At 55.4% G+C, this 22282-nt stretch overlaps 1 protein-coding gene across 1 annotated transcript in view; it reads left to right on the forward strand.

Moving 5' to 3' along the window:
- The window catches only part of ABCC3 (ATP binding cassette subfamily C member 3), a 45781-nt gene that overhangs the window by 14073 nt on the left and 9426 nt on the right, over positions 1-22282 (forward strand). Inside the window, exons 5-26 of the mRNA XM_040640835.1 lie at positions 1640-1765; positions 1974-2035; positions 2730-2861; positions 4085-4276; positions 7309-7486; positions 7585-7746; positions 8295-8387; positions 9433-9636; positions 9743-9889; positions 10267-10354; positions 10701-10767; positions 11010-11136; positions 11217-11393; positions 15135-15302; positions 15615-15807; positions 16846-16960; positions 17135-17282; positions 17382-17589; positions 17879-18189; positions 19665-19864; positions 20027-20153; positions 21417-21518. Coding sequence (XP_040496769.1) covers positions 1640-1765; positions 1974-2035; positions 2730-2861; positions 4085-4276; positions 7309-7486; positions 7585-7746; positions 8295-8387; positions 9433-9636; positions 9743-9889; positions 10267-10354; positions 10701-10767; positions 11010-11136; positions 11217-11393; positions 15135-15302; positions 15615-15807; positions 16846-16960; positions 17135-17282; positions 17382-17589; positions 17879-18189; positions 19665-19864; positions 20027-20153; positions 21417-21518 — 3327 coding nt within the window. The remainder of the gene's footprint in view (positions 1-1639; positions 1766-1973; positions 2036-2729; positions 2862-4084; positions 4277-7308; positions 7487-7584; positions 7747-8294; positions 8388-9432; positions 9637-9742; positions 9890-10266; positions 10355-10700; positions 10768-11009; positions 11137-11216; positions 11394-15134; positions 15303-15614; positions 15808-16845; positions 16961-17134; positions 17283-17381; positions 17590-17878; positions 18190-19664; positions 19865-20026; positions 20154-21416; positions 21519-22282) is intronic.

The following is a 22282-nucleotide window of genomic DNA, read 5'->3' on the forward strand; positions in this document are numbered from 1 at the left end:
TTTGTAGGCCGTGGGCGTCCTGCTGTGGTGCGTCTCCTGGGCTGACCTCTTCTACTCCTTCCACGGCCTGGTCCATGGCTGGGCCCCTGCCCCAATCTTCTTTATCACCCCCTTGGTGGTGGGGATCACCATGGTCAGTGTGGGGCCCAGGAAGCAGATGCGGGAGGGTCTCCAGCGGGTTGTGGGACTGTGATGGGGGAACAGTGGGCTCTCGGGAAAGGGCTAGACACCATAGCAGTGGGAAGAGGATGGGGTGATCGCAAAACATCTGGCTACGTGGGGTGGGGAGGACAGAGGCTGGTCCAGGTGTGGGTGCTCTGGCCCAGCCTTCCTTGCCCTCCCTACACAGCTGCTGGCCACCCTGCTAATCCAGTATGACCGGCTGCGGGGGGTACAGTCCTCAGGGGTCCTCATCATCTTCTGGTTTCTGTGTGTGGTCTGTGCCATTGTCCCCTTCCGCTCCAAGATCCTTTCGGCCATGGCAAAGGTAAAGGGAAGGAGGGGAACCTGCCGGGGGCAACCCTGTCTGGGGGATGGCCTCAGGGCTCGAGGTCACTGCTGGGTCCCCGGCTGCCCCTCCCCTGCTCCCAGGACCTCCCCTTCTGTCCAGTCCTTTCTGTGTTGTCCCCTATTTGCTGCATCTTTTTGGGGAAGCAGGCTGGGGGCCTGGGGTGAGGGCCCGTGTAACACGGGGGACTGGGGCCCGACACAGCTCTTGTAGAATGCTCACGGGAGTGCAAGGGACTGTTCTGCAGCCACGACGACCACCACCAAATGCGGTGTCTGACGGGGTATCTGCCAGCGTCTGGGTCATGAACACGTGGGTGCAGACATGCATGAATAGTTCCGTTCTACCTGGAAGTCCCATTATCCCGCTCTCCCCCTTTCTTCCCTTCCCCTCAGTCGTCTGGGCTTCGTCTTGACCTTCGCTGTGGTGATGGGGTGGGTGTTTCTCCATGTCAAGGGGAGGCCATCAAAGGGCAGGCTCGGAACGCTCCTCTTTTTTTTTTTTTTTTAATGTTTTTTTTATTACATTATGTTAGTCACCATACAGTACATCCCTGGTTTCTGATGCAAGGTTCGATGATTCATTAGTTGCATATAACACCCAGTGCACCATGCAATACGTGCCCACCTTATTACCCGTCACCAGCCTATCCCCTTCCCCCACTCCCCTCCCCTCTGAAGCCCTCAGTTTGTTTCTCAGAGTCCATAGTCTCTCATGCTTCATTCCCCCTTCTGATCACCCCCCCCCTTTCTTTATCCCTTTCTTCTCCTACCGATCTTCCTAGTTCTTATGTTTGGAACACTCCTCTTACTGTCTGTGTGATCCTAGGTGAGTTGCTTAGGCTTTTGGAGGCTGATTTCCTCGACTGCAAATGGGGTATCATTAGATTTCCTACCTTGTAGGGAGGGTTGGACAAGGTGATGGAGGTGGGGTGCTTGGCAAGTCCTCACGGAACAGTGGCCCCCTGTGACCTTTCCCCATCTCTCAGAACCCTCTGGGTGGGAGACCCAGGTGCCACCTGGATGCTGCCTCCTACCCCAGAGGCGCCGGACGCCCCAGAGGACCCCTCGGGGCAGGACTGTGGGCCCAGAATTCCCCGAGCCTCTGATGGCCCTCCCCCTCTCCTCACAGGGCAAGATCGCAGACCCCTTCCGCTTCACCACCTTCTATGTCTCCTTCGCCCTGCTGCTCTTTGCACTCATCCTATCCTGCTTCAGGGAGAAGCCGCCATTTTTCTCCCCAAAGAATGTCAACCCCGTGAGTTTTCCATGGAAGCTGGATGGTAGTGGGGGTTCCACAGCCCACGCCTCAGCCCAGCCCTTACCAGCAGCCCCTTTCCCTTCTAGTTCCTTCCATCCCCATGTCATCTGCGCAACTGGGGCTTGGGGCAGGAAGGAACAAGGGCTCCCGCTCCCTCTGCTCTGCTTTGAGAGGCTTCTTCCTGTCCTACCCTCTCATCTTCTAGAATCCCTGCCCGGAACTCAGTGCCGGCTTCCTCTCCCGCCTGTCTTTCTGGTGGTTCACAAAGTGAGTTGGCTCTTCCTCCTGCCTGGGCCAGAGGGAGGAGGAAAAGTGAGGTAGGGAGGAAGGGGAGTAGGCCAGAAGTTGAGCCTGGCTTTTTTCCCCTACCCCAAACCCTGACCCCAGAGGGCCCTGCGGGCAGGGGTGGACAGGGAAACCTGTCTGTTTGGGCTGGGGGCTGAGTGCAGAGGCCGGGCTGGCCCAGCTGTGGTCCCAGCTGCAGGCCAGCCCGGCATCTGTCACATCACAGGCACAGGCCCAGGGGGCTAGATGGGAGCTGTAATTAGTTCCCGGCTCTTCAGTCTGGGATAAGCTTGCAGCTTGTCATCTCCTTGGCCGCCCCACCGAGTGGCTTGAGGAGAATAACTGTGTCGGTGATGCACGGAGGAGGCACCTGGTTCTGGGACTCCATCCACCCGGCCTTGTCCTCTCCCGGCTCCCCAGTCAGTGTGAATTTCATCACCAGGCCCCAAGGGTCAACGGGGCATCTGGGGAGGAGGGGGAGAAAGGGCTGAGGTACGAACTTGACATGGGAAGCAGTGACCTCCAGCCTGTTCCCTGGGGGAATAAAGGACACACCGCCCTTGGCCACAGCACCTTAGGGAGACCCTCCTCTGGAGACCCTGGGGCTCTGGAGACCCTGGTCCCCAGCTCTAGGCTGCTAAGCTCTGCCCCTGTGTGGGGCTGCTGCCTGCCCCAGGATGGCCATCCTTGGCTACCGGCGCCCCCTGGAGGAGCAGGACCTCTGGTCCCTGAAGGAGGACGACTGTTCGCAGAAGTTGGTGCAGGGGCTGCTGGAGGAGTGGAAGAAGCTTCAGGAGCAGGCCAAGCGGTGAGGCCCTCCCGGGGGTCCCCCATATCTCCCGCGCCCCACTACCCACCCCCCAAGTTTCCTGCAGGGGAGGCTGCTAGCCTGAAGTGATTGCAGGGGTGGGGGTGGGGAGAAGAGGGCAGGGGGCTGCTGAGGTGGGACACTCAGGCCGTCAGCTCTACTGACTCCAGAGACTGGCTGACACTTCTGTGACCCTTAGTCTGTCCCAGGCATGGCCCTAAACATGTAGATGAACTCAGTCTCTAGCAGCCTGCGGGGGAGGCTCTGTTGTCTCCAGAGATGGGGACGCGGAAGAAGGAAGGTTGGACAGTGCCCTCAAGGTCCCCTAGTGGCTGGTGGCCAAGCTGGCATCACACCCAGGGTCTGGCCCACAGCTGTGTTACTCTGCCCAGCCTGAAAAGTGGTTTCCAGGAACTTCCCTCAGAAGGGGAGGGGGCCGGGGGGAGAAGGTTGAGGCCAGCCTCTGCTCTCCATCCTGCGTCCTCCTGTTTGGAGGCAGGGGCTGGAGGAGGTGTCCCTCTGGCTGAAGGGTCTTCCCACTGGCAGCTTTGCACAAGGACAAGGAACCCGTCTGGCCAACTGGCCAACTGCCCCACCCCAGAACTGGAGCTCGGAGTCTTCCTTCCCTCCCCATGTCTGACCCCAGGACTGAACCCCCTTCCCTCCGGCCCATAACCAGGGGCCTGGGACTTCAGGGCTTGCTCAACCCAGAGCCCCTAACTGGCCACTGGCTGGTGGAGGAGCCGGGGACTTGGGCTCCGTCCTCAGTGTCTTGGCTTCCCTGGCTTGGATCCTCGGAGAAGACAGACGGACCCGCAGTCTGTATGCTGCACCCCCTCTCTTCCTCTCCCTGTTTCCCCCTCCCTGCTTGGCTCCCCAGTGACTAGGTCACTCTCCTTCCCCGCCCATGTCTCCCTTCCCTGTCACCAGCCTCTCCGGCGCCACCCTGCCCTGCGGAGGCCACGAGAGGACTGGGAATCGCTGGAGTTAGAGCCCTTGGGGTAGCAGTGAGGACAGCCCATGACAGGTCCCCAAGCACCTGAAGATAGAGTCACTTGGGGGAATTCGCACCTGGAAGGTCATGGTGTCCATCGCTCTCCCAGTCCTGAGAGCCAAGAAAGCAGGTCCCCCCTCCCCCTGCTCCTCGCCAGCCCCGGCTGGTGCTTGGCTCCTGGGGACATACGTGCCCGTTTCTACCCACGGCTCCTTCCTCCCTGAACCAGAGACGAGGCTGCGGCGGCATCTGGGACGAGAGCGTCCGAGGAAGATGAGGTGCTGCTGAGGGGCCGGGCCAGGCCCCGGCAGCCCTCCTTCCTGCGGGCCCTGCTGGCCACCTTCTCTTCTACCCTCCTCATCAGCATAGGCCTCAAGGTGATCCAGGACCTGCTGTCCTTCGTCAACCCACAGCTGCTCAGGTCTGACCACGTGCACTTTGGCTGCCACCCTCCCTGGGCTAGTGGGGGCTGCTGGCTGTCCCTGAGGACTGAGCCCCGAGGGACAACATGCAGTGAAATGAATCCTAGACCAGGACCGAGGGGCCTATCCCCCCTCGCTGTGTGACCTTTGGCAAGTGACGATGTCCCTGCACCTCAGTTTCCTGATTCACATTTAAAAACCTGTCTTTAAACCACCCCCCCAACGATCCTACGATCCTACGGAGAGGTGGCCCTCTTCCCATTTTACAAGAGAGGAAGCAGGGAAACTCAAAGCCAACAAACACGGGAGGAAGAAGAAGCTCAGAGAGGCAAGCTGGCCCCAGGGCACACAGCTGGTCAGGATGGAGTCCAGGGCCCTGAACTCCAGCTGTGGTGCTCCTTCCCGTTGATAGGCTCTGTCATCTGTCGCATGGGTGGCTCGGACTGGGAAGAGCTCTCAAAAGAGGGGGTAAGAAGGACAGCCGCCTAGCAGCTGAGCCCCCCAACACCTTGTTCCTCCATTCATGCGTGTCTGCATTCTCATTCAAAAATCCTTATTGAGCTCCCAGTGTACCGGAACGGGCCAGGCACGAGGGATACAGAGCTAAATAAGACAGGGTCTTAAAGTCTTGTGGGAGAAACCAGCGTGTAAACCCATCAGAAGGGAGTGCAGGCAGAGCTGCAATCACGTGTCTGGAAATCCACGGGAGGGGCAGGGAAGCCAGCCTGGGAAGGAGCAGGAGCAGGGATGTCCCTGCCAGCAGGGGAGGTCATTGAGTTTGGAAGAGCCGGCAGGTGCTAGTTGACTAGGTGAGGAAGGGGGAGAGTGCAGCCCATGCGAAATGACCAAGGCCTCAACCGGCATGACTCAAGAACTCCAGGTATTTCTGAATTCTGGAGCAAACGGTGACCAGAGGGACGGGGAAAGAGGGAGAGCTAAGGAAATCCTTGAAAGATTTGAAGCCAGGGAGGGGCATCTGGTTTGCATTTCAGAAGGATCTCAGCCAGTCGTGTGGGGGGTGGATGGATGGATGGAAGGGGGCTGATCAGGTCAGAGGTGAGTCCAGGCCAGGAATGAGACTAGACTCAGGCACTGCTGGGGATGAGGGAGGCGTCAGGGGCCACCTGGGTGCTGACCTGGATAACTGGAGGGGGACGAATCTCTTTCACGGAGACGATGCATGCAGTGGAAGGAAGGAGCTGGGCACCGGGCAAGGTGGTGAGTTGAGTCTTGGCGACGTTGGGCCCGAGGTGTGGGGAGGCCCCCAGGGGGACATTCCCAGCTAGCTGGAGACCATGTTTTCAGAGCCATTGGGTAGAAACCCAGGGTCCTGTATCTGTGGCCGGGCTCTCCCAGAGGGCTCATGTAGGGGCCCCAGACAGAGTCCCAGATAAGGGGTGAGCAGAAGACTGGCTTGGAGGGGCCAGAGTCGTGGAGAGAACGGATCATGGAGCAGAGAACAGAAAATGCTTCTGGAACAAGGCATGGCTTCCGGTGCAGCAGGAAGGCAACATAGAGTTTGCTCATGAGCACCAAGAATGGAGGCTGAGACAGAGGGCAAGGGCCTAGAGCGGGGGGTCTGCCTTGGAGAGCAGGGCCATGGAGATCTAGAAACTTCCTGTAAAGAAAATGCATTCAATTTCTGCGGCTGCTGTAACTAATCACCACAAACTGCGCGGCTTAAAACCACAGAAATTCGTTCTCTCCCAGTTCTGGAGGCCAGAAGTCTGAAATGAAGTTGTTGGCGGGTTGGCTCCTTCTAGAGGTTCTGAGTGAGAATCTGTGGCAGGCCTCCTAGTTCCTGGTGGTTGCCGGCAATCTCTGGCGTTCCTAGGCTTGTAGACCCATCACTCCAATCTCTGCCTCCAGCATTCTCCCCTGTGCGTGTGTGTGTGCTTGCGCGTGAGTGTGCGCACGTGTGCACACTCCCATCTGTGTCTCTGTGTGCAAATCCCTTTCTTCTCTCATAAAGACACCAGTCACTGGATTAGAGCTCACCCTACTCCAGTATGACCTCATTTTAACTTGATTACATCTGCAAAGACCCTGTCTTCGAATAAGGTCACATTCACAGGTGCCAGAGGTTAGCCCTTGAACATCTTTTCGGGAGACGCAGTCAACACACAGCGGGAGGAGGGGCCTGGCTATGGGGGCAGCTCCACGGGGTCGAGGGGAGGTTTGTTCCAACACGGAAGAGACTTGGTCAAGCCAATAGGTGAAGGTACAGAGCCGCCAGCAGAGGTGGCTCTATCAATGATCGGGAGAAAGGGGAGCAGTGATGGAGCGTGTTCCTGACCAAGTGGATGGTGGTCAGGGCTCAGCAGGGCAGGACCGGGCTTGGAAAGCCAGAGGGACACCTGCTCTCCTGAGGCAGAGGAGAAAGAGAGCAAATGCTTGGAGGGAAGGCTGTGGTTGGAAGGGAGTTCTCGCTGGGTGGTTAAGTGCCAAGACATAAGTGGGTAGCTACCAAGCGGAGTGGGGAGTGCGGGCAGTGAGAAGGTAAGAGAACAGAGGTGAAGGGAGCTGGGGGACAAGAGGTGGCTTAGGGCCCTGGGGAAGGTCACTGAGTAGCCCTGGGGACCGCTGATGTTGGAGAGGGTAGAATTTGGATTTGAGGGGGGAGAGTCTGTGGGGTCATGTGGTAGGCTCAGCCTCCAAGGAGAAGATGCAGGAAAGTCTAATCTGTGAACATGTGACATTTCTTCCTGCCATGTGGTTCAAGAGGCAAGAAAGGCAGGCAGTTAGGCTGGCAGTGAGAGCAATGGAAGGGGCAGGCAGCGGGGCCATGGCAGGTAGGGAAGAGGGGAGGGCAGAAGGGAGGAAAGTTGGTGGGTCGTGGTCTTGAGGCAGCACTGGGCTGAGTCTGGCTGTGGGGGTGGTCTGGGTGGGGGCGTGGGGGGCCAGCAGCCCCGACCTGGGAGGTTTCGAAGGCAGCCCAGAGTGGAGGCTGAGGGCGGAAGGGGAGAGCGGCGGTAGAGGGAGCAGCCTGGCGGAGCCTCCCCGCCCTCATGCCTCACTTCCCTCCCTGCAGCATCCTAATCAGGTTTATCTCCAACCCCATGGCCCCCGCCTGGTGGGGCTTCCTGGTGGCCGGGCTGATGTTCTCATGCTCCATGATGCAGACTCTGATCTTACACCAGTATTACCACTTAATCTTTGTGTCGGCGTTGAAACTTCGTATGGCGATCACAGGTGTCATCTATCGGAAGGTCAGCTGGAACAGGGCAGCGGGCGGCTCCAGAGGCCAGCTTGGGGAGTGCTGGAGAGGCTCACGGGCCCTGCCCCTTACCCTGCTGTCCACCCGCAGGCCCTGGTTATCACCAATTCAGCCAAACGGGAGTCCTCTGTGGGAGAAATTGTCAACCTCATGTCTGTGGACGCCCAGCGCTTCATGGACCTCGCTCCCTTCCTCAACCTGATGTGGTCCGCACCCCTGCAGATTATCCTGGCCATCTACTTCCTCTGGCAGGTGACTCCTGAGCTCAGGCCTCTGCCCCCTTCCTCTGACTTTGACCCCGCCAAGAAAGGACAAGAGAGGGCAAATCTGGGTCAGCAGAGGGCTGCATGATGGACACAAGAGCTTCCCTACATATTTGGGTCGGGGACAGGACTGCGAGGATGCTGGTGTCTGCAGCTGAGCGTTCCCAGCCTCTGCGCTTAGCCTTCTCCCAGATCCCAGGGAAGGAGAGAAAGGGACTTGGAGGCAGGGTGGGGGCGAGTCTGGCTGTCACTGTCGGTCGGTCTGTATTTGCCTTCCCGTGTGTCTGGCCAGCCTTCCATGTTTGCCTGTTTGTCCCTGTCTGTTGTCATTATCTGATGGCTGGCCGCTTCTGTCCATGTTCTCAGCATTTGGGCTTTTTCTGTAGGTCTGCTTTTCGCTATCCCTTTAGCAAAAGACTACCATCTTTTGCTTCCTGCCCGACTCCGTGTTTCTGATCAATAGGCTTCCATCTGTCTGTGGGGTTCTGTGCACATACTTTAGTTATCTGTCCTCTCAGTCCACCCGTGTCTCCACAGAACCTGGGTCCCTCCATCTTGGCGGGGGTGGCTCTCATGGTCTTGCTGATCCCACTCAATGGAGCTGTGGCCATGAAGATGCGTGCTTTACAGGTAAGGGCTACCATGGGTTCGCTGCTCCTGCCTGGATCACCTGGCCGCCTGCCCAGGGGGGAGGCCATTCACTAACCTCGAGCTCCTCCCTTGCCTTGCTCACTGAGTAAGGATGGCTATAAGCCACTTCCACAGACGTTAGCTCACTCTATCCTCACAAGATCCCCGAGAGGGTTTTAGCAACATTCTCGCTTCACATCGGAGCAACCAAAGCCCAGAGAGGCGAGGGCAGTCCAGAATCAGGCCCAGCAGGGCCTCAAACCTGTGTCTTCCGGTCTAATGAGAGCCTTCTCCCACACTGTGCCCGGTGTGAATAGCCAGTTGTCCAGTCCTCTATTTGCAAATATTTATTGGAGTCTTCAGTAGCTTCCCCCTGCATGTAGAATAAATGACAAACTCCCTATGACCACCCCCCAGGCCCCTGCTCTCCTGCCAGCCCTCACCCCCTGGGGTATGGCCAAGCGGCAGCCCCTCTGACCTTCTTTCTTTTCCCCAAAGTGCCAGGCTATGCGTCCCTCTGGGCCACCCCATGCACTGTTCCCTGGAATGCACCTCATTCCTTCCTTGCTTGCTCAAGCTTCCTCTATCTTCCTCAGCATAAACTCTGATTTCCCAGTCCCCACCCCATTACTCTCTCACAGAATCCTGTTGTTTCCCTTCAGAATATGCATACTGGGGCGCCTGGGTGGCTCACTTGGTTAAGCGTCTGACTCTTGATTGATTTCAGCTCAGGTCATGATCTCGGGGTGGTGGGATGGAGTCTCGCGTCATCGGGCTCCTTGCTCGCTTAGCAAGGAGTGTGCTGGAGAGTCTCTCTCTCTCTCTCCCTCTCCCTTTGTCCCTCTCCCTTTGCACACGGAGGAGAAGGGGAGGCCGGGTGGGGCACCCGGGGCTGAGGGGCAGCCCCGGCCCTGCAGGAGGAGGAAGGAGGCCTGGGAGCCGGCTGAATGGCTGCAGTGCATTGTGGGTGCACGGGAGGTGGGAGCCCCTGTCGAGAAAGGTCTGGGAAGGGGAGCAGGGCACCCCACTGCCCCTCTTTCCGCAGGTAGAGCAAATGAAGTTCAAGGACTCGCGCATCAAGCTGATGAGTGAGATCCTAGCTGGCATCAAGGTGCTGAAGCTGTATACCTGGGAGCCCAGCTTCTCGGAGAAGGTAGAGGGCATCCGCGAGGACGAGCTCCGGCTGCTGCGCAAGTCTGCGTACCTCCAAGCCATCTCCACCTTCACCTGGGTCTGCACCCCCTTCCTGGTGAGGCTGTCCCCCTTGGGGCTGGTCTCCCGCCTCCCCCCTGGCCAGCCCAGCCCTCTGGGCCCAACAGACTCCATTCTGACACCCACCCTCCACGCCCTTCCAGGTGACCCTGACCACCCTTGGGGTGTATGTGTCTGTGGACCCAAACAATGTGCTGGATGCTGAGAAGGCCTTTGTGTCCGTGTCCCTGTTCAATATTTTAAAGATTCCCCTCAACATGCTGCCCCAATTAATCAGCAGCCTGATCCAGGTAAGCCTGGGTGGGGCTGGGCGCTCTGCGGGAGTTCAGGCAGGTCGTTAGGGTCAGGGCGTAATCAAGGAGGGTTCCTGGAATTCAGGGCGTGGATATTTGGCACCATTAGCATCAGGGGTCATTTGGAGTCAGAGGGAGACAGGTGAGGTCCCCAGAAACCTGAGCTCTGAAGACAACCTCCTCTTACCAACCTAAACCCTAACTTTGGCAGTGGGAACCAGAGAAGACTCAGTCATGGGAGGGGCCCCAGCACCCCATCTGGGCCCTTAGGACATCCTGCCTCTCCCAGGAAGTCAGGGAGGGGTGGGGGAGGCTGTAGGGAGGGGTGGGGGGAGGAGGAGTGTAGCTTCCAGGACTGACTCACTCTCCTGCAGACCAGTGTGTCTCTGAAAAGGATCCAGCATTTCCTGAGCCAAGATGAACTTGACCCCCAGTGTGTGGAAAGAAAGACCATCACCCCAGGTCCAGACACCCTCTACCTGGGCTGCCCTTGCCCCCGCCCCTGCTCCAGAAAATCTTCTGTTCTAAGCTTCTGACTTGCCTCTGGTGACTGACTTTTCTTCTTCCTCTTTTCCCACCAGCGCCACCTTCTCCCTCTTCCGGCTCTCCCTGCAGTCTACTTCATCCCTCCCCCAGGCCTGCCCCACTTTGCTTCCTTTCCTAGGGCTCCCTGCCCCCGCCCCAGGACTCCCCATCCCTCCTCCACCCCAAGCTTCCTGCCTTCTCCCTTTGGCCCCTCCCCCCAGGGATCCGCCCCACCTTGCCCTGCACCCCCTGACCCTGACCCTGTACACCTTGGTCCTCCCAGGCTATGCTGTCACCATACACAATGGCACCTTCACCTGGGCCCAGGACCTGCCCCCTACCCTGCACAGGTACCAACTTCTGTCCCTTCTCAGTGGCCTGAAATGGGCCAAAGTTCAGATCAGTAGCAGAACCCAGTTCCCCCCCAACACACACACCCTGAGCCCCCATTTTGCCTTGGAAAGCGGGGAGAGCCTCCGCTTCTCAGGGTAGTGTCTGAAAGGGAGGAGGGCTTGGGTCTCTAGGTGGAAGGTTGGGGGACCAAAACCCTGATCCCTCCCTCTGACTGGGCTCCCGGCCTCCTTGCCCTCAGCCTAGACATCCAAGTGCCAAAAGGGGCACTGGTGGCCGTGGTGGGGCCCGTGGGCTGTGGGAAGTCCTCCCTGGTGTCTGCCCTGCTGGGAGAGATGGAGAAACTGGAAGGCACGGTGTGTGTGAAGGTGAGAGAGGGTAGAACTCCTGGCAAGGGCTGCCCGGCTAGGGCCTGAGTGGACTCCGAGGTAACTTCTCCTCTGGCCAGGGCTCCGTGGCCTACGTGCCCCAGCAGGCCTGGATCCAGAACTGCACGCTTCAGGAAAACATCCTGTTCGGCCGAGCCCTGGACCCCAAGAGGTACCAACGGGCTCTGGAAACCTGTGCCTTGCTAGCTGACCTGGAGATGCTGCCTGGCGGGGACAAGACAGAGATTGGAGAGAAGGTACATGGCCCCCTCCCATCCTCTAAGGGGTCAGCCCATACAGCTGCCCACCTCGGCCCAGCTCAGGTCTATATATGCACCCCTCCCTCCCTCCCTTCCTTCCTCCCTTCCTCTCTTCCTTCCCACATTCATGTGAATCTCTCAGCTCTGTGCTCAGCACTGGGGAGATGGATCTCTGATGGGAGAGGCTGACTTAGGAACAGGTAGGGGTTGTAGAATGTCCTGGCGGCCAGGCTGGAAGCTTGTGCAAGGGGTCAAGGAGGGCGGTGAAGGTGGAGCTGCCTAAGGAAAGGCATCACTTTTGAGCTGAATCTTAACTCCTGAGGAGGAAGAGCTCATCAGTCATTCACTCATTATCAGATTTTGTTACATCTCTACCATATGCCAGAAAGTCTTATACAGCAGCGAATACACCAGACTAAACTCTCTGCCTTCATATCGCTTACATTCTAGTGGGGGAAAGAGATAATAAACAAGATAAATATGTGACATATATAGTAGATTAGGTAAATGTTAAGGGGAGAGAATGAAACGGGAAAGCATAGGAATATATGCAGAGCCGTATTATTAAGGTGCCTTGGGAAAGCCTCACTGAGAATGGGATACCTAGACAAAGTGAGGAAGTGGTCCATATCTGGGGACATTTGGAGCAGAGAGAGCAGTAAGTGCAAAGGCCCTGAGGCAGGAATGTGTTGAGGCAGTCAGGACAAGCAAGGAAGCCAGTGTGGCCAAAGAGGAGGGAGCAGGGGTGAGGAGGAGTCAACGAGGCCAGTGAGGAGTCAGGGAGGCCAGGTCATGTAGGGCCTTGCAGGCTTTTACCAACAGTGATGGAAAGTCTTTGACGGTGTGAGCCAAGGAACGGTGAGTGGACCGGCATTCTGGTGCAATTTGATGTAACTGGAGGTTAGGAAGAGGTGGGTACAGGGCAAGGCAGAGCCTTCAAGATCTTGGTTAAGGTTTTGACCTTTGCCCTAAAAACCATGGGGCATCAGTGAAAGCTTTTGTTTTTAAATTAATTTATTTTTAATTGTTGCCAAACTTACACACTCTGTAAAGTGTACCATCTTAACCATCTGTAATTGTACAGGTCAGTAGTGTTAAGTATATTCCCAGGTTGTGTAACCAATCTCCAGAACTCTTTATCTTACAAAACTGAAACCCTGTACCCATTAAGCAACTCCCCATTCCCCCCGCTCCCCCTAGCCCCTGGCAACTGCCGTTCTCTTTCCTGGCCCTAGGGGGTTGGCCTACTTCAGGTCCTTCATATAAATGGGATCAGATAGTGTCTGGGTTATTTTGTGACAGGCTTATTGCACGTAGTATCCTATCTTCAAGGTTCCTCCGTGTTCTAGCCTGTGTCAGAATTGCTTTCCTTTTTAAGGTTGGATAATATTTTATTATGTGTGTAGATCACATTGTGTTTACCCCTTCACCTGTCAGTGGACACTTGGGTCGCTTCCACCATATTAGCTATTGTGGACAAAATACTGCTATGAACACGGGTGTGCAAATATCTCTTGGAGACTCTACTTTCACTTCTTTTGAGCATATACCAGAATGGAATTGCTAAATCCCATGGTAATTCCATTTTTTAAAATTTTTTGAGGAAATGCCATGCTGTTTTCCATTGGCTGCACCATTTTAAATTCCCACGGACAGCGCACAAGGCTTCCACCATCTCCACATCCTTGCCAGCACGATTCTTTCCTTGGGAGAGGGGGTTTTGGATTTTGAGAGCAACCATTCTAATGAGTGTGAGGTGATATTTCATTGAAGGTTTGGTTTGCATTTCCCTAATGAGGAACGATGCCGAGCATCTTTTCTTGGGTTTATTGGCCATTTGTGTATTTTCTTTGGAGAAATGTCTATCCAAGTCCTTTGCTCATTTTTAATCCAGTTGTTTGTTTTTTTGTTGTTGACTTGTAGGAGTTCCTTATATATGCTGGATATTAGCCCCCTATCAAATATACGAGTTGCAAATATTTTCTCCTATTCTGAAAGTTGCCTTTTCACTCTGTTGCTGGTGTCCTTTGATACACAAAAGCTTGCAAATTTGGGGCACCTGGCTGGCTCAGTTGGAAGAGCATGTGACTCTTGATCTTGGGGTTGTGAGTTTAAGCCCCATATTGGGTGTAGAGATTACTTAAAAATAAAATCTTAAAAAAAAAAAAAAAGCTTTCAATTCTGGCATGATCCAGTATATCTTTTTTACTTTTGTTGCCTGTCCATTTAATGTCATATCCAAAAAATCATTGCCAAATCCAATGAAAACTTTTCCCCTGTGTTTTCTTCTAAGAGTTTTATAGTTTTAGCTCTTTGGGTTTTTTTTTTTTTAATACTAATGACTTTGGTGCATATTCCTTCAAAACAGGCATTCTCTAACAAAACTTTAGTCAAATTATCAAAATCAGGAAATTTAACATCGGTACAATATTATTATTTAATTCACTGTTTGTATTCACATGTCATCGTTTGTTCCAGTAAATGTCTTTTTTCGCGATTTTCTTTCCTGGGCGAGGATCCAATCTAGGATCATGAGTTGCAGTTACTTGTCACATTTCTTTATTCTCTGTCAATCTGGGTAATTCCTCAGGCTTTGTCTTTCAGGACCTTGACATTTTTTTTTTAAAGATTTTATTTATTTATTCGACACAGACAGAGACAGCCAGCGAGAGAGGGAACACAAGCAGGGGGAGTGGGAGAGGAAGAAGCAGGCTCATAGCGGAGGAGCCTGACGTGGGGCTCGATCCCGTAACTTCGGGATCACGCCCTGAGCCGGAGGCAGACGCTTAACCGCTGTGCCACCCAGGCGCCCCAGGACCTTGACATTTTTGAAGAGTACAGCCCAGCTATTTTGTACAATGTGTCTCAATTTGAGCACAATTTAGTGCCCGGCACATAGTAGGAACTCAAGTTGAATGCAGGCACGCTCACGAGCCTCAGTCCACCCTCTGCTTCTCCCCAGTAGCTCCAGCTCCCATCCCACACTTGCTACCCCACCCCACCCCACCCCAGGCTCAGTTGCTCAGGGTACCTGAAAAAGCTGGGCCCTGTTCCAGAGGGAATAAGGAAAGCTGGAGGTAGGAAAGCAGGAGGTAGGAAAGCAGGCTATATCTTTGGGGTCTGCTTTCTGAGCCCAGCCCCACTGTTAGGTGCCTCAGTTTCCCCATCATGGGTTTAAGGAGAGATCTTACCTCTGCTCTGGGTCCTGAACAATCTCAGAGTCGAATTTTGGGATTGTTGAGGATTTTCCATTCTTGCTTCTGCCCTGAATAGTTCAGGACCTTGGACAAAGTCATTAACATCTTGGGCTCTAATTTCTTCACCTAGAAAGTGGGGCTGATGATACCTCCCTGAAAGGACTGACATGAGGATCAAATGGGATCAGTGTTATGAAAGTCATCTGCAAACTGGATGGGCGATGGGACATTAAAAGGACTATTAAGGATCCCCTGGGGATTTCCAGCCTTTCAGAATATAAAGGCAGCAGGCAGGGAAACCAGCTGGGCAGGGTAGTGGAGCAAAGGGAGCAGGATGTCCTCACCTGCCCCGGGGGGGACTCTTGAGAGCCACCACCTCTTCCTCTGTGGCCTCAGAGCTTCACAGGGACGAGACCAGGCATATCAAATAAGAATTTCGAGGTCTGCTTTGTTGAATGACGGTGACAGGGCCCTTGTCCCCTTGTGCCTGTCTGACTCCCTTCTACCCAATACACACCTCCCACCTCTCTCCTCCATCCAGGGCATTAACCTGTCTGGGGGCCAGCGACAGCGGGTCAGTCTGGCCCGAGCTGTTTACAGTGAAGCTGATCTTTTTTTGCTGGATGACCCACTGTCAGCTGTGGACTCTCACGTGGCCAAGCATATCTTTGACCAAGTCATTGGGCCAGAAGGTGTGCTGGCAGGCAAGGTGAGGCCTCCAAGAGGTTGGGGGGGCTAAGGGGAGACCTAGGACCCTAGGAGAGAACTGGTGGGAGGCCAAGGGGTTTGGAGGAGACCTGGAAGAGTAGGAGGCCTGAGAAGCAGGAATATTGGTTGCGTGGCAGAGGGGACCCACCCCAGAGGCACAGAGGCAGCAGCGGTGAGCATGGGGTGAGTCACTGAAGGGCTTGTCCATGCTCCCTGGCATACGGGCACCTCACACTCACTCCACGGCCTTGTGCCTATGCCAGGGGTATGTGCTAAGGATGGTGGAAATGGTAGCCTGCTGTCTTCTCCCCAGACGCGGGTGCTGGTGACACACGGCATCAGCTTCCTGCCCCAGATGGACTTCATCATAGTGCTGGCTGATGGGCAGGTGTCTGAGGTGGGCTCCTACCCAGGCCTGCTGCAACGCAATGGCTCCTTTGCCAACTTCCTCTGCAACTATGCTCCTGAGGAGGACAAGGAGAGCCTGAAGGAGGACAGCAGGACCGGTATCCGCCGTCCCTGACCCTCCACATCCCCGCGCCCTCCCAGCATCTCCCCTGTCTTGAGGGTCTCTGAGTGTCTCTGGATGGGCCCAGTGTCACACAAGGGAGGTTCTGAGGAACTTGGACCATCTGCGTGACAGTCAGACATCGCCAAGAGGGAAAGTGAACTGGATGTCGTCAAGTGCCTCCCCCTCCTCTTCCCTCACTGTGTGACCTTATCGGCAGCTCAGGCCTCAGAGCCCCACTCTTCCCATGTGTCCAAAGGGCATAAGGGCCCAGGCCCAGTCTGTGCGGCAAGACTGTTCCACAGATAAGTCATTTGGTAAATATGCAAGTGCTTGGAAAGGTCATTTTGTTATCAACGAAGATTGACTGAGTAATAATTACTATGTCCTAGCACTACTCTTGGCACTGAGAGATGGCAGTGGACAAATGGAAAATTCCCTGTCCTCATGGAGTGTTTTGAAGTCTCTGGGCCGCTAAGAACCCCCTTGTGGTCCAGTCCTGGCCCCTCACCCCCGAACTTTGGCTCACAGACCTTTTCCTGAGTTTTCTTGCCTACTGCTGCATAGACGGCTGTCATGTGTTGAACATGTACAAGGGCTGCGCCCCTTGCTAAGCACTTGACACACATTCTTTCCTTTAATCCTCACAATGACAGTGACACCACGAAGTGGGTACTATTATTATCTCCATTTTACATGGCCGCCTAAAGTCATGCAGTGAGGAAGTGGCATTTGAGCTCACCCAGTGTGCCTCCAGAGCCCAAGCTCCTGACCCTTGTATTTGAGACCTTCTCCATAGTCCCTGATGGGAAGTTTTTCTCTGTGTCTAACCTAAGTCTTTCTTGCTGCCTTTTATTTTTTCCCAGCACAAAATTGGTCATTTATTTTTGTTCTTGTTCTTGCTGTCCTTTCACACCTCTCATGTTCTCTCCTGCGTGTCCGGTGGGGCGTCTTCCCTGGTGTGGGGACTGGGGAGCACCAGCAGCTTGTAGGGTGAGCTAATCTACCACTTCTCCTTTCTCCCACCCTGCTGCAGCCTTGGAGGACACAGAGAATGAGGGGGTGCTGCTGATTGAAGACACGCTGAGCAATCACACAGACCTGACGGATAACGAGCCGGTCATGTATGAGGTCCAGAAGCAGTTTATGAGGTGAGCTCCCGAGAGCTCTCGGTGCCCTCCCTAAGCCCCACCAGGTGGGGCACGGGTGGGCGATCTCCCTGCCGCTCACAGCCTGGGCCTCCAGCTACAGCCAGAACCCCTGGGGCTCTGTCCTGTGGGTTTGTTGGAGATCACCTCCCTGGGCCTGACCAGCTGCCTCCACAGACAGCTGAGTGTCATGTCCTCGGAAGGCGAGGGCCAGGGCCGGCCTGTGCCCCGAAGACGCCTGGGTTCAGCAGAGAACAGAGTGCAGGCAGAGGAGGCGAAGGCGAGGGGGAAGCTGATCCAGGAAGAGGAGGCAGAGATGGGCACTGTGAGTAGGATGGACGAGGAAGGCTGGAGAGGGTGGGCAGGCCCTGCATAGTCCCAGGGCTCACGAGAGTCCTCTGTCCTTGACTGCCATGGCATGCAGGTGAAGCTGAGTGTGTTGTGGGATTATGCCAAGGCCATGGGGTTCTATACCACGGTGGCCATCTGCGTCCTATATCCTGGTCAAACTGCGGCTGCCATTGGGGCCAACGTGTGGCTCAGTGCCTGGACCAATGAGGCTATGGCGGACAGCCGACAGAATAGCACCTCCATGAGGCTGGGTGTCTATGCTGCCCTGGGAATTCTGCAAGGTGAGCGGGAGAGATAGCTGTAAGGTATTTTCCTCACATCTGGGCCACTGGATCCCCCAAACCATGCCCTTGCCTCTGAGTCTTCCATCATCATGGCCATCGCCCGCGGCTCCCTCGCCCACCCTAGCCGTCCACCTGCCTCTGGGCATCTTGAGCTCATCCTAGCGGAGCTCTGTCTCTGAGCCTACCAGCCACCGCGGCCATTCCCTACCCCCTCACCTGTCCGCCCTGAACCCAGCATGTTCCCCCCGGCCCCAGTGCACGAACACGTCTCTGCCTCCTCCGACAGGGCTCCTGGTGATGCTGGCAGCCATCACGCTGACGGTGGGCAGTGTCCACGCTGCACGCACGCTTCACCGGGCGCTGCTGCACAACAACATGCGCTTGCCACAGTCCTTCTTCGACACAACGCCCTCAGGCCGTATCCTCAACCGCTTCTCCAAAGACGTCTGCGTCATCGATGAGGCGCTGGCCCCCACTATCCTCATGCTGCTGAATTCCTTCTACAACTCCCTCGCCACCCTCGTGGTCATCGTGGCCAGCACTCCGCTCTTCACTGTGGTCACCCTGCCCCTGGCGGTCTTCTACGTCTTGATGCAGGTCTGCGGCCAGTGGGTGGGCGTGGCACTCGTGTGGGCGGGGTTCTTGTGTGGGCGTGGCTCTCCGTAGGCGAGTTGCTGGTGTGGGCGGGGCTCTCTGTAGGCGAGGTGCTGGTGTGGGCGGGGCTCTCTGTAGGTGAGGCGCTGGTGTGGGCGGGGCTCTCTGTAGGCGAGGTGCTGGTGTGGGCGTGGCTCTCCGTAGGCGAGGTGCTGGTGTGGGCGGGGCTCTCTGTAGGCGAGGTGCTGATGCGGGCGGGGCTCTCGTGTGAACAGTCGACCGGGTTGGGACTTAATCAGACTGCAGTTCGCCGCTGGATTTGGTTAGGGACAGTAGTCAGTTACTTCACGTCTTTGAAACTCATTTTTCTCACCTGTAAAACAGAATCATAGAATCTACCTTATAGGGTTGTTGCTAGGATAAAATGAAATCCTTGTAAATTGTGGCTGACCCGGGAACTCCTTCTTGCTGCCTATTTTTTTTTTTAAGATTTTATTTATTTATTTATTTGACAGAGAGATAGAGTCCGAGAGCACAAGCAGGGGGAATGGCAGTGGGAGAGGGAGAAGCAGACACCATGCCGAGCAGAGAGCCCGATGTGGGGCTTGATCCCAGGCCTCTGGGATCATGACCTGAGCCAAAGGCAGACGCTTAACCAAATGAGCCAATCAGGCACCCCTTGCTGCCTATTTTTAAATAAAATATTTTTAACAGTGTGAGACACATTATCCTTCCCTTCCTTTATACATATCCAAACATATATGTGCGTATGTGTTTTTAACACAGATGACTTGGTAACATTCAGATAGGGCTGACGGTAAGGCATTTGTGCTGCTGAGCTGCTGTCCTGCCATGAGTTTAGTCAGTCGCTGAAGGTAATCCACAAGGTGGCTAGAAGCTTAGGTGATCTGGGCTGTGCTCTGTGCAGAGACAGGGAACTCTCAGATACCCAACCTGTAAGGCCCTAGCCATCTTTGGGCCCACAGACTAGAGGATGGAAGCTGGAGGCAGAACTGTGTTTCTGTGGGGCTGAAGTTTAAAAAACTGGGGGTGAGGTGGGGAGGGGCTCTTTAAGAAAAAGAATACAAAATTATCTTATTTTTTAAAATTTTGTGATATTCTGACTGTGTAAGCCCATTGCTGGGGCATCTCAGAGGAGACAGGCATAGTCACTGATTTAGGAGGCCAAGCAGAGTGGGTACTGTAATCCAGGCCCCTTAGGGCGTGAGGGGGGTCAGGAACTGAGAGGGAATCACGAAAGGCTTCATGGAGGAAGCGGCCTGGAAGACCCAGCAGAGCTGACCCAGGGGAAAGGGTGGAATGAGTTTCTGAAGCCACATCAGGTAGAGATAGGAAGCAAAGTCTTATGCGGGAGTGGGGATGGCTGAGAGGAGGTCCAGATGGGTTCAGAGGGCATGCAGGTCTGAGTCAGGGGTCCCACGGTGCTGACCTCAAGCTCTTTCTCCATTCTCTGCCAGCGCTTCTATGTGGCTACGTCACGGCAGCTAAAGAGGCTGGAATCCATCAGCCGCTCGCCCATTTACTCCCACTTTTCGGAGACGGTGACTGGCTCCAGCGTCATTCGGGCCTACGGCCGCAGCCAGGACTTCAAGGCCATCAGTGATGCTAAAGTGGACGCCAACCAGAAGAGCTGCTACGCCTACATTGCCTCCAACAGGTCAGAAGCCTCGTCCTCCAACCCCTGTTCCGCCGGTAGTTCCCACCAGGATCTCTGCAGGAGACACCTTGAAGTTCTGGGTCCCACTTCCTCCTTCCCCCTCTACAGGAAATTACCTCCTCTCTGCACCTGCCGCACCTGCTCCTTGTCTTGTCCCTCCAGGTGGCTGGGGGTCCAAGTGGAGTTCGTGGGCAACTGTGTTGTGCTCTTTGCTGCACTCTTTGCTGTGATTGGCAGAAACAACCTGAGTCCGGGGCTGGTGGGCCTTTCTGTGTCCTATGCCTTACAGGTACACAGGGGTCTGGGCCCCAGGGCAAGGCTGCAACTGGGGCAGAGGCCACACAGGTGTCACAAGCATCTCCTGAGCATTTGCTCTGCCCCGTATGGGGACCAGCCACAGGTTCTGCTCGCCAGGACTGTGAGCTCACAGTCGAGCGCAGAGAAGACAGTCCCACCAACAGGGGATTGTAATGCAGGGTGAACAGGTCTTTGTGGAGGAAGGACCCAAATGTGGTAAGAACCTGGAGGAGAGTCTCTACTTGGGTTTTGGTGTTGGAGAAATGATCTTGGTGCTTGGCCCCAAAGGACGAACAGAGCTTGTCCCGCCTGTGTGCAGAATTTAGAAGGTCAGCTCGGACAGCGGTAGTGGGACAGGAAGTATAGGGCTGGAGTACACCTCATCTCACAGGCCTGCTGGGAAAGCACACAGAGAAGCCTGGGCTGGAGGGCAGGCTGGTCACCCCGATATCAGCCTGTATTGTCAAAGGCTTAAATAATTACACAGGGCATTTTTGTGACCCAGATCACATTTTCAATGCCACAGAGGGCTCAAGCCTTGAATGCTTTGGTCAGCAAAGGACGATCTTGACAAATGAGTCTTCTCAAACTTTCCTCTGCTATTGAATCAACTGAAGATCATGTGAAAATGTGGTTTCTGATATGGCAGGGCTAGGATGGGGCTCAGGGCTCGGCATGGCTATCAAGACCCCTTGATAGACAGTGTGGTCCAGGGACTGATTGCATCAGCATCACCTGGAAGCCCGTTAAAAGTGCAGAATCTGGGGGCGCCTGAGGGGCTCTGTTGGTGAAGCGGCTGCCTTCGGCTCAGGTCGTGATCACAGGGTCCTGGGATCCAGCCGCACATCGGGCTCCCTGCTCAGCGGGGAACCTGCTTCTCCCTCTGCCTGCACTCCCCCTGCTTGTGCTCTCTGTCTCTGGCAAATAAGATCTCTTTTAAAAAAAGGCAGAATCTCAAGTCCCACCACAGACCTACTGAATCAGAAGCCACATTTTAACAAGATTCCCTGGGAAGTCTTTCTTAACTACATTAAAATTTGAGAGCTATGGGGGCTAGGTGGCCCTGGGTCAAGTCTGCAAGGTCACTGCCTGAGATACAGTTGTGATTAGAGCCCCAGGTGGCACACCTATGGGCTTGCCCAGGCCCTCCTGCTGTGTAGAGGCTAGGAGCGTCAGCAGGGAGTCGGAACTCCTCCCATGGCCGTTGTAGGGGGAGGGGAGATCACCATATCCGTGACCCAGTCCCTTTGGCCAGATAACATTGACTCTGAATTGGATGATCCGAATGATGTCAGAGTTGGAGTCCAACCTTGTGGCTGTGGAGAGAGTCAAGGAGTACTCCAAGACGGAGACCGAGGTGGGTACTGGGATGAGCCTGGGGCAGGGTGATTCTAGAATAGCTGGGGAGGGGTGCTTGGTGACCCATCATCCCTGCATGCCAAGGCCAGCTCTTCATGTGGGGGGCTCTTCGTTCATTCATTCATTCATCCATTCATGGCCTTATTGAGCGTCAGCCAGAGGTCCGTGCCAGCAGGTCCAGAGTTGAGCAAGACAGGGTCTATCCTCAAGCAGATTCTGTCGTAGAGGAGGTAAGACAGGGCTCCGCACGAGAAGACAAGAGCTCTGGGGTGATGTCCCCAGAGAAGGCAGACAGGGGAGAATCATTCAGCTGGGGTGATCAGCTAGGGTGAGAATTCCAGCCAGAGATCAGCGGGGTTGAAGGAGCAGGGGTGGGGTAGCATGCCCTTTGCGGGGAAAGGAAGCGTCCCCTGCTGGGAGGAGAGGTGTGCAGACTTTGGTCCACTTAACTTCTTCCCATAGTCACACCCCAGACCTATTCAAGCCCAGAAGCTGCACCCTCTCTGAGATCTCAAGTTGAGTTTTTAGACCACCCTTCCTAGCCTTCCCAGTTCACATTCCCCAAACCCTCTGCCGTCCCAGAACTTTGTCCTCGTTGGGACCCCCAGTCCCGTGACCTACTTTTGTCCCTCTGTCCACTAGCCCATCTAGCCTGGATTCTGTGCCCCACGGGGGCCAATGCTCCTGCCTCCCTTGCCCTCCCCTCTCTCAGTGGTCCTCACCCACAAAACCCCTCCCCGGTGGAGCCACTCTGTCTACCTT

The sequence above is a fragment of the Ursus maritimus genome, unplaced genomic scaffold (assembly GCF_017311325.1).
Source record: "Ursus maritimus isolate PB19 unplaced genomic scaffold, ASM1731132v1 scaffold_24, whole genome shotgun sequence".
NCBI classification, from domain to species: Eukaryota; Metazoa; Chordata; class Mammalia; order Carnivora; family Ursidae; genus Ursus; species Ursus maritimus.